This window comes from Chiroxiphia lanceolata, chromosome 1 (assembly GCF_009829145.1).
Source record: "Chiroxiphia lanceolata isolate bChiLan1 chromosome 1, bChiLan1.pri, whole genome shotgun sequence".
Lineage (NCBI taxonomy): Eukaryota > Metazoa > Chordata > Aves > Passeriformes > Pipridae > Chiroxiphia > Chiroxiphia lanceolata.
In genome coordinates this window covers 137,662,182-137,673,627 of record NC_045637.1, presented here as the reverse complement: position 1 = coordinate 137,673,627, position 11,446 = coordinate 137,662,182, and the positions used below count along the sequence as shown (strand labels likewise).

Below are 11,446 nucleotides of genomic sequence, written 5' to 3'. Positions count from 1 at the left end.
ATCCAAGTTACCAAACTGAGTGTGGTTTGCACACGTCTGTGTGGACACTTGTTTTGTCAGCTTCATGGTCTATTTTGTTTGTGTGGCACTCTCATCCATAAAAGGTGTTGTGAGACCCGGTATCTCTGGGGATAGGAAAAAACCAGATATTTTGCCAGCTCTCTTCTACTTTCTGCCATTTGCAGAAATGAGGAGCATTTCCATCTGGTATCCCACCAAAAGTCACTGTCCTAAGGCAGGTCCCAGCTTCTCCACCAGCACTTGGCTGAACACAGGAGTACAGTTGGGAACACCTTCCTCATTTCTGAGAGAACCCTGTCCTTTTGGAAAAGGCAAGAAGAGGGCTGCCTGACTAAAGGATGCCTTTAAAGGTCAAACATCCTTTCCGGTAGCTTTGCAATAGATTTTAAGAAAACCAAATAGCAGATGAAAGTATATCAGGATAGGAGGGCATGTGAATTCAGAACATGTGAAGATGCTGATTTCTGTACAACCTGTGAAGACACCTGAGAGCAGAGTGGGCATGTACGGCCTGGTCAGAGCAGGCAGGGGACAGCAGGAGGTGATTCAAGGGCACCTGAGCGTGGCAGAGCACGGTGCAGCACAGGCACAGCAAGCACCATGCTGCTGCTGTTAACAGACACCTCTGACGACAATGTGACTTTCACCGTCTGTGACACGACGTAAAACCAGCAGCAGCATCTGCTTCATTCAAGCTGCTTCACACCTCTGGTGGCCTTTGTGCCGTTCTGGTGTAGGTTGGCTGTAGCAATCACTGTCTCTGATGTTTTTAAAAGTTATGGAATTGTAAAGTTCTCCTGTAGAAAGTATAGGAGAATGGAAAACTGCAGAGCCCCAAGACAGAAGGACGAAAAGTAAATTCAGTGCAACAGAGGTCCGTTGAAAAGATTTAAGACTACACTAGTAAATGAACACATCCTTTTTATTGCTGAGGCAACCAAAGTGGGGAGAATGGAAACAGTCTGTTATAGGTAAAGCCAAATGAGATGTTGCCTAGTAACTCCCAGCAGGGAAGCATTTAAACCCAGCCAGTTTAGTGAAGCTGATGTTCTGACTCAGAGATTATTTTCTCTGGAAAAAAAATCTGAAAGCAGGAAAGCTCAATTTAACAAAAATAGGATTTATTTTTCTGTTAGAGCAAACCATAATGACAATGCTTGGGAGAATACATAAGTATTTACAAACTTGTACAAGGAAGAACAGACAAGGCATGTTTTCAGCAAAAGCATAATTTTACTGAACCTGTTTTTTGATGCCGACTTATTTTTCCCAAATACAGTAAAGTTCACCTTCATTTTTATTTTTGGATTCTGAAATAAATAAATAATAACAGAAGTCTGGAAATATTACACATATCATTACATTATTATCATATTATTGCTGCAAGAGAAAGTTCCTGGAGCAAACCCTATTTCAGCTCTGCTATTGGACACAGAATCAAAATAATTGATTTTAAAGAAAAAAGACTCAGTGTCTCCACCAGCTCCATTGCCTGGAATAGTTTTAATTAGGCCCTCCTTCAGGACTTCGCTTTCGTGGGTTCATGGAAAAGTCACCTGGCTTGGCTGAAGGTCTCTCACAGTAGAGGGAAAAAAACCCCTAAACCTTATTTGAAGATTCACATTATTTTGGCTTGTCTTTTGAAAGATATGATGATTTTACAGAAGTATAAGCTGTGGCATGATCAGCCATGTATATCTGTGTTCCTGGGTGCCACAATTACTGGTCAGAATAGACAGTCAGTTTCAGGAGAGCACATCATTTCAGCAGCCTCAATACAGTTAATGATGAAAGTTATTAAAGTGAAATACTGCACACATTTTTTTTAATTAAAAAATACAATAAGCAGATCAAAACATCACACTAACGATGAAAAGACAGACTGCAAAAGAGTTATTGACAAAAATATGTATTTTATTAACAAATAGCTGGAAAACAAAGCCACTATGGCATAAGTACTAAAATCTGGGTTATATATTAAAAGCATGAGAGTTTTTCACAAGCATGCTGTACAAGCAGAGAAAGGACATTCTGTAAGCCACAGAGATCCACTTCTCACTGACCAGAGCCTGGTTTGAAGTTTAATGAAACACTGTTGATACAGAACCTCTGCCCAGAAGGTGTGGGACCATCATCAAACACATGGCCTAGATGGGCGTCACACTGCAACAGAAATTATTACCATGTTATTATTGCATTATTACAGAATCACAGAATCGATTATGTTGGAAAAGACCTCTCAGATCAGAGTACAACCTTTGACTGATCACCACCTTGTCAGCTAGACCATGGCACTCAGTGCTGCATCCAGTCATTTCTTGAACACTTCCAGCAATGGTGACTCTACCACCTCCTTGGGCAGCCCACTCCAATGATTCACAACCCTTCTCGTGAAGAAATTCCCCCTGATGTCCAGCCTGAACCTCCCCTGGTGCAGCTTGAGGTTATGTCCTCTTGTCCTAGTGTTGGTTGCCTGGGAGAAGAGACCGAACCCCACCTGGCTGCACCCTCCTTTCAGGCAGCTGTAGAGAGCGATAAGGTCACCCCTGAGTCTCCTTTTCTCCAGGCTGAACACCCCCAGCTCCCTCAGCTGCTCCTCATAGGAGTTGCCCTCTAGACCCGTCACCAGCTTCGCTGCCCTTCTCTGTACTCGCCCCAGCACCTCAATGCCCTTCCTGAGCTGAGGGGCCCAAAACTGAAAATGGTACTGGAGGTGCAGCCTCACCAGTGCCAAGTACAGGGGCAAGAATCATTTTCCCACTCCTGCTGGCCCCACTGTTGCTGATACAGGCCAGGATGTCACTGGCCTTCTTGGCCCCTGGGCACTGCTGGCTCATGTTCAGCTGCTGTTGACCAGCACCCCCAGGTGCTTTTCTGCTGGGCAGCTTTCCAGCCACTCTTCCCCCAGCCTGTAGAGTTGCACAGGGTTGTTATGATCCCAAGGGCAGCATCCAGCACTTCGCCTTGTTGAACCTTGTAACATTGACCTCTTCCCATTGATTCAGCCTGTCCAGATCCCTCTGGAGAGCCCTTCTACCTTCCAGTAGATCAACAGTCCTACCCAACTTGCTGTCGTCTGTGAATTTACTGAGGATACTCTCGATCCCCTTGTCCAGATCATCAATAAATATACTAAACAGGACTGGATCCAATACTGAGCCCTGGGGAACACCCCTGGTGACTGGAAACCATTATTATTGCATTATTACCACTTTAATTATGGACTACCATTATGATAGTACCTACTGTGCTATCCTGAATTAAGAAAGTTCTATAATTAATTCACTGTTGAATTGTGTGGGGGGGAAGTCTTAGGGAGAGACTAGTAATACGACCTGGAGTAATCACCTCTGGCCAGCAGGCAAATACCTGCCCCCCCAAACAAGCAGATTCCAGAAGAGGAAGTCAAAAAGATATTAGTGCCAGAAAGTATAAAGGAAATAACTGGAAGTATCTAGACTTCTCAATATATTATGAAAATTTCAATTAAGACAGTCACTGTAGGTCCTTCTCAGAGATTAACTGAGGATTCTTCCTCCTCCAAATAACTGAAGTAAAAAAATTAGACTCAGTATAGCTATCAGTGGCTCATTATAAAATTGGAAGGTTGGCTTCAGATGGAGTTCCTGAAAGATGCTTGCTGCATATTGCTGCAAACCTGAATGCTACCAAGATAATGGACTGCAGCGAATGCTCGTTATGTTTGCAGATGTACCTAATCCTGCTAGAAGGGCTGCAGGCACACTGAAGGACAGCATTAACAATCTTAACAGTTTGGGAAAAAAACACACACACAGACAATAAAAAACCAAACCCAAGATGCAATTCATCAATCTCAATTGCATACTTTCATACTGTAACAAAAATAATAAACATGTTCAGAGTTGGGAAGAAATGGTTAAGGGTGGCAGTTCTTTAGGAAAGGACCTGGGTTTTCAGCATGTCCTGAAACAAATATTTTGCAGCTGAACTAGGAGTAACTGTCCCTGTGATGAGCCAAATGCATGGTCCCTATCTCAGAGTCTCTTCTACTGTCTCTTGTCACACCCTGCATTGCACCTGAGGTCCTTTCAGTAAATTTTCTGTCTAAATTTTCAGCCCCTGGCTATACTTGCACAACTACTTTCCCCAGTCAGATACTTTTCTTCCCACCAAACCGACTGCCTATATTTGATACTCTACTCATGTTTCATACCAAGAAGTCAGACAGAATGGTTCCAGTGATACTGTAATTCTCACTGTTGTATTTAGGTAGATTCCTTCATGGGCGCAAAGGAAACATATTTGTTAAGATCTGTGTCTTTGCATATTGTTCTCAAAATAAACATACCTGTTTGCAGACAACTTCAGTTCTAGCTAATCCCAATGAGTTATCTGGTCGTCTCGTGATATTGGTATTACTTTCATCTCTGCCACAAGTACCATAAGCCTCAGAAAACGATGGCCATCCAGTCCCAGAATTGTACTTCTTTTCTGAGCTACAAGAGGAAACCAGATTTTCTTGTTAATTAATAACTGAGATGTTACAAAAAAGTCTGCTTCTATTAAGAACATTGGCTTTTCTCCTCATTCCTGTCTTGTACCACTATTAATAATATTTGGCACAGTACAAGTTTTCTCAGTGGCATTAGACTGTGCTGGAAACTCTTTTCCAAAGGGAATTCTTGATCAGCCCACAGCAGGAGATTCTGCCTCACTGTTTCTATTTCAATGACAAGTTGGCATTTCATAGCGCTTGGAAAACGGTTTTCCCAACAACTGAGCATGGTGTTTAGCTGAATTATACCCACTAAGTTGCAGTACAAAGCCTGGCCCACTATAGCACAATCTCAGAAAGTTTAAAAGAAAAAACGAAGAATGGACAAAGGCTGGGATGGCCCACCAGACCAGGCTCACACCTGATGATGATGGCTTTGTCTGGCAGTCAGCCATCAAGCTGGTTTGGAAAATCAAAGAGAGCCTTGCACAAACTATCAATCAACCCATGAGAAATCTTCACAGTACAAAGATCTACTTTTCCCAAGAGATAATTGCAATAATCAGAAACAGTATTACACACTGTCAACTTGCGGATTGCCTCCTGTTAACATCTAGGATGACCAACGCTGTTTAGCTGCATATTAAAACCTAGAGTGTATTGGAAAACACAATCAGAAAATATTTTTGGGATTTAGTACAGAATTGAGATAATCCCTCCTATTTAAAACTGCGCAAGCTTTAATAGCAATATGGACTTTCTCCTATCAAAGAGGGACCTAGAGTGAGCTAGAACAAGACGGGAAGATAGATTCACATACTTCTCAGATAAGTGGGCTGGAGACTCACCTCAACCATTTCCTCTCGATTTAAGTTTTTTCCCAGTTTCACAAACTCAATGCTCTTACTGGCATCTAGTGGTGGATGGAGACATCAACACCCCTTGGTCAAGGGGATTAGTCCATTACTTAAGACTGAATTTAAAACAAAGAATGTAGTGTGTATCATGTATATTCTGGTGGGATATTAACACAGTGAAGAAAAAGCTGAAAATAGATTGCAGTGCCTTTAAAAAGACAAGACAAACAAGCTAGGCAAAAAGCTCAAAACATCTAACCCAAAGAACAGTGTGTGCATCAGCATGGATTTTATAATCATCTGTACAATGCTGTCTTTGAGCAATGCAACTCTGGAAATAAAAGAGGATTTGCAAGCACAGAATGACCAAAGGCTAGTTTTTGTGAGGGCTGTTGCTTAGTCGTTTACATCAATGCACAAATACCCAAAAGAAATGCTCTCCTTCCTCCTCCTCCTCCTCCTCTCCATAAAACTGGAGAGAAACAGGACACAGTACAGAAGCAGGCTGCACTGAAGCAAATGCAGTTTGTGGACTCTGCCTTTGTATGTGAAGGTCCTTAGGGCTCCAGCACTATTTTTTTCCAGCCAAAGAGGGCTGCCTGCTTTCCCTGCTACAAAACCACATTAACACTGTCTACCAGCCACCACAAGAATAACCTGGGGGAACACATATCTGTACAAGACTTCTGAGTTTCCCTGACATAAATCTGATTTGATTCCTTTTTATTGGAACTCTTTATTTTTTGACACAGGGGTCCTTATGTGTATTCATACATAGATACAAAGATCCTCTCTAAAACCCCACAGAGTCATGAAGGTCTTTAATGCTATGTGGGTTTTGCATCTGACCCTGACTGACTCTGTCCCTTACATGTCACTCACAATACTTAAGTTTATTGTAGATGTTTTCCACTGCTAAAGGAACAATCCTTTGAGCTGTTAAATTAGCTCTCAACAGAAATGGCCTCTGTGTGGTTTTACTAACAGTAATATCACTTAGATTCCCTAATAGAAACATTTTAGTACCCAAAAATATTGCTGTTCAAGATAATATTTGTCCTTTGAAGTATTTCACCACTTAATTTATGGATAAATGGACTTTCCCTAAACATATGCATTAGATTAGCCTTCGACACGCCATTCCTCCAGCACATGTCATTTACTTTGATCCCTATTTCAGCCATCCTGGATGGAACCCAGATAATTCTAAAAAGTGCTTTTTGCTGTATGAATCTCAGCTGTAGGTTTATGGTTTGGTGAAGGTTTGAGGTTTAATTAAAGCACCACAATTTGCTATCTATAAAGGTTAGGGGTTTGTTCCATGTATTTCCAACTCTTTCAAATGAATATTTGGTAGCAGAAGGTAATAAGTTCTGGTATAAATGTATACACACATGTTTGAAAGAAAGGAAGAAATACTTCATGTTTACCTGTAGCTAATGATCTAATGCATTTGAAAAAGAAAGGACATTTTTAATGGACTAGGAAATAAATATGATGAATGAATCTCTTATCCAATACCATTTCCCCCTCTCATTTTTAGTGTTCTCCACAACATAATACATCAATGGAAAATATATTTTCGGACCATTTTGCACATTTAATAATTTCAAATTTTCTTAAGAGGCTCTTTTTCTGACAGTTTATTTTTTTTTTTTGTCTGTGAGGCTCAGCATTATCTTGTGCTTTAAACAAAAGTACTTATATTCTCTGAGAGCTGGATAGTGCAAAAAGCAGCCTGACTGTTTGGTTATACTGTCGATTTGTTACTAGTTTAGCAGCAGAAGCAATTCTCTCCAGTGCTTGTCTCTCTTCATGTTGATCTGTCAATATCTATTGTCTAACATAAAAGATGCTGAAATTGAAGGCAAAGTTGAAGGAATTGAAGGAACTCTTCCACAGCTTAGTAATTTAAAATTTCTCTAATTTACCTGAATTTTCCAGAGGTATTATTAGGTTTTGTATTTGTCTTCAGAATATTTTGTAATGCTGGAACTTTGGAAATGAATTTATTTAAAAGTGTTCATTAGCAAACCTCTACAGAAAAAGATACATTTAAGCAAATGCATACTTGCATAACAACAGTTTTCTATAGTTGGCCAAAGAAAAATTAACCGTTCAAAATGATCAGACTCCATTTTTACCATTTAATTGCTTAGTTTAGGTTTACTTTCAATACAGACATTACATTTTCCCCTCCTTTCTTACTATCCAAATCTCTTGTTCCTCAGCTTCCCATCTGAAGCTCTGATTTGTGATGCATCCTTTAAAGTCTTCAGAAACATGGGCATATCAGCCGCATTTCATTAAATTGGGAATAATAATAAAAAGGGGCTATTTTCTAGAATAAAAACAAAAGAAACTGTCTTTTCTGGTTCAGTTACAGAGAACAGAACACCCACTGCACATCCTACTCTAAGGCACTCTATTTCCTTTTACTTAGATGTTAATGAAGTTGCAAAATATATAGTATTGTAAAGAGCACCGGGGTTAACAGCGCAGTCATTTGCAGTCAGGTTTTAAAAAGTAGATGTAAGCAAAAAAGTAGGAATAGTGAAATTCAATTAAGGAACAAGTAGGGGGTGGGGGGTCTTAGCTCCAGTTGTGAGGGACTCAGCAATAAGACCATCACAACAGCTAAACAAAGGCAGACCAAAGGTCTCCGTAGTCCAGCAGCATGAGTGGCAGAAGATGACTTTGGAGGAGCACAAGAACAGAGCAAACACACAGTGATACTAATGCACAAATACACATAATTTGTGGCAGCCTGCGGTTTAAGAAGACCTCTTAAACAGAGAATTATTATCAACCCAAAAGAACAGTGTGTGGCAGGAGAAACAGACAGATCATAATGTAGGAACTGTCTGCTGGCCACTGGAGACCCTCGCACGCTCGAGGAAAAGGCGTTACCATGTGTTTGTATCAACACAGGTATCCTGGAGGTCTCATATGTAGGGACTGTCCTTCTTTCCATTCCTCCTCCTTTTCACTTCTGCTCGTGAAAAGACATTGCCCCTCCTGCCACAATTAGGGCTTGTTAAAGACACTATGAAATCCTAAGGATGTTACCTGAAGAGTGGGGCATTGCAGCACACGCAGTAGTATATTCCTGATTCTGTGTTATTCAGATAGATCCCACTAAATGGCTTTTAAAAAGGAAGGAAAAAAGAGAAGTTAATAATGCAGGTCTTTGAAAGCTCACCATCTGGAACAAGCATGTAGGAATCAGATGCAAAACAGGAGAAAAACCATAAAAAGAAGGCTTCACAGGGGGGCTTTGAAGAACAAACATTAGCAGCCCAAAGAAATGAAGGGGAGGATGCCTTTGGATTAACAGTGAAGAAAGACTACCCCCTACCCCCGGAAACCTTGAAACCAGTCAGATGCATAAATCATCCAGGTACCAGGGACGGAGTCGTGACCTCCAAGGAACTGGTGAAATGTGCAGGATCCCAAAGACCATGGCTCTGTTATGGAGTGCCATAACTTAAAAGTGGCTCTACAAAGGGACTCTCCTCCTTCCTGCATGGTCTGGAACTCAGATCTTTATTTTATAGATATGAATTTGGGCAGTTAACTGATTTAATCCCATGGTGAATGATCCATGCATGCAGAAGTCCTGGCTCTGGGCTGTGGATGCCAGTGCTCCATCCACAACACTACATGGCCTCCATCACAGAAGGAAACAAAGTATGGGGACAAGGTAGGTGGGTGATCTGGTACATGAGGGATAACTCATCTCTTGAATGGAGTATGTATAATATTTCCATGGCTAATCTATATATGGTCAAAAAAAGGAGACTACAGGACAAAAATACAATTTCCCTCCCCTCTGGAGAGGCTCCACTACTGCCACACAGACTGCTGAGCTGGCAGCGAAGCATCCCAGGAAAAAACCCAACAAAATACGAAAAGAATGCAGAATGCTTTTTCATCTTCAAACCAGTCTGTGTCAGAACAAAATCCACTTCATTCAGTATAATGAGTCTAACTTTCATCAACAGGAAGGCAGGAGAAATCCTGTGAAGCAACTGAGCGGTCACAGCTCCTCAAAGCAGGTTTTTCTCAGCCCAGCAGGCAGAGGAGGTGGTTCACCCTTGGACAGCATTAGTGCCTTTGCTTACCGGTTCAGTTCCCTTTTCTCTTGTAACATAGAATTGCTCCGGAGTCAATTTTTTTTTCCAGTCTGTAGCAGTACTTGCTTCGGCTTGTTTAGTCAGAGACCCTTTGTCTTCAATTAGATGTAGAAAGATAATTAGTATTATTTTTAACACCATTTTAATTTAGACTGCGTCGATGCTTTCCATCATCATCTTAGTTCTCCCCAAGTTTCTATGGGTACAGACAGAGCACAGCGAACAATTCAGGGACATGAGCAGGGGGGAATGCAGGACGTTGCATCTGCTCTCCATTTGATGTGCTACATCTAGACAGCAGCTCCAGCAAAACACTTGGGAAGGCTTATAATAGAAACAGGCACCTGTGACCCAAAATACCTCCCACTCTCCCTGCACAACCTTCTGTTCTGGCTTGGGATAACTGCTCGTGCAGTGCTCCTGCTCCTTCCTCATCCCTGGGTATCACTAAAAGGTTTGGAGTTTGTCTCTTGGAAACCCTCAGAAACCAGAACTAATGTTCATCTATGAGCCGTTGAAGACTAGCAACTTTCACAGGCCCCAATGAAAAGCAGTGCTAAGAAGGAGCACTGGAAGAAAGAAACATCCGGAGACCAAGAGAAAGGGGCTGTAGTTAAGTGAGGGACACACAACAGGAGGGCAGAAGTCACCCATTACAGTGCAAAACTCCAGCAACGCCTCCTGTGAATCTGTACGCACCATGTAGAACATTTATGGTGGTATGGAATTGGCAAAGAATTAACAGATTGGCTGAAAAACAGCGAGTAAAATAGATTAATACCTTCCTAATCAAAAAGTCTGAGGTGGGGAACTACTTCCCCACCTATCTCCGATCAGCACGGGATCTTCGAAAAACAATCAGCTCCTGAGTGATGCTTGCCTGCACTCATCTCTTGCAATGCAGGGGTGAGATCTGGCGGGGTGTGTGTGTGTGTGAATTTGAAAATTATAGTTTAACCAAAACCCCCAGAGTTTAGCCGGCCAGTTCAAGAGGAAAACCTACAGCATGCTAACCGGCCAGAAGACACCGAGGACGGGGATGCCCTCCCCTTGCAGGGCAGCTCCTGCTCCTTCCCCCCATTCCCAAGCTCCAGGCGGGGGATTACCTGTCCCTCTGGGTACCCGTGCCCCTGTGGGTCCTTGTGGGGGTTATCTGTGCCCCTGTGGATACCCGTGCTCCGAGGGTACCTGTGCCCCTGTGCATATCCGTGCCTCTGTGGGTACCCATGCCCTGGGGGTCCCTGTGCCCCTGGAGGTCCCTGTGGGGGTTACCTGTACCCCTGTGGGTACCCGTGCCCCAGGGGTACCCGTGGGGGGTACTTGTGCCCCTGTGGATACCCGTGGGGGGGTACCTGTGCCCCTGTGGATACCCGTGCCCCTGTGGGTCCCTGTAGCGGGTCCCTGTGCCCCTGTGAGTCCCTCTGGGGGGTCCCTGTGCCCCTGTGGGTCCCTGTAGCGGGTCCCTGTGCCCCTGTGAGTCCCTCTGGGGGGTCCCTGTGCCCCTGTGAGTCCCCTGTGCCCCTGTGAGTCCCTGTGGGGGGGTCCCTGTGCCCCTGTGGGCACCAGTGCCCCGGGGGTACCTGTGCCCCTGTGGGCAGCGCGGGCGCAGCCGCCGGAGCGGAGCAGGACGAGGCGGAGGCCGCAGGTTCCGAGCACCCTCAGGGGCAGCCGCGCCGCCATGTCCGGGGGGCGGGACCGGGCAACGTGCCGGGCGCGTCTGATCCGTGCGCTCAGCCTGAGCAGTCAGACCTTACAAAAGCAATGAGTAAAGAACTCGCTTAAATGCCGATGCAGCATTTGCAGGTAAAGGTTTCGATCACTTCTTACCGAGAGGCAAAGAGACCAGCTTAAAAAATCAACAATCGCTGCAGCCATAAATATAACAAAATCCTGCTGAGGCGTTTGCTTGCAGCCACTGTAGGTTGTTTTTAAGGAGAACAAGTCTGGTGCTTGCA

The 11,446-nt window shown here is 43.4% G+C and overlaps 1 protein-coding gene across 1 annotated transcript; it reads right to left on the bottom strand.

Annotated features, from left to right (window-relative positions):
- Positions 1–1,121: 1,121 nt before the first annotated feature.
- Positions 1,122–11,199, bottom strand: MSRB2 (methionine sulfoxide reductase B2). The gene is made up of 5 exons (XM_032691392.1): positions 11,072–11,199; positions 9,480–9,586; positions 8,425–8,501; positions 4,352–4,499; positions 1,122–2,184 (listed from the first exon to the last, which is right to left on the bottom strand). Exons 1-5 carry the CDS (start codon positions 11,169–11,171, stop codon positions 2,077–2,079), a joined length of 540 nt encoding a protein of 179 aa, XP_032547283.1. The 5' UTR covers positions 11,172–11,199; the 3' UTR covers positions 1,122–2,076.
- Between the last annotated feature and the right edge of the window lie 247 nt (positions 11,200–11,446).

Coding starts and splice junctions, on each gene's coding strand:
- MSRB2 (XM_032691392.1), bottom strand. CDS start 11,171: ATGGCGGCGCGGCTGCCCCTGAGGGTGCTCGGAACCTGCGGCCTCCGC. Junction 9,587..11,071: donor CGCTGCCCACAGGGGCACAG/GTACCCCCGGGG, acceptor ATCTAATTGAAG/ACAAAGGGTCTCTGACTAAA. Junction 8,502..9,479: donor GAGAAAAGGGAACTGAACCG/GTAAGCAAAGGC, acceptor CCTTTTTAAAAG/CCATTTAGTGGGATCTATCT.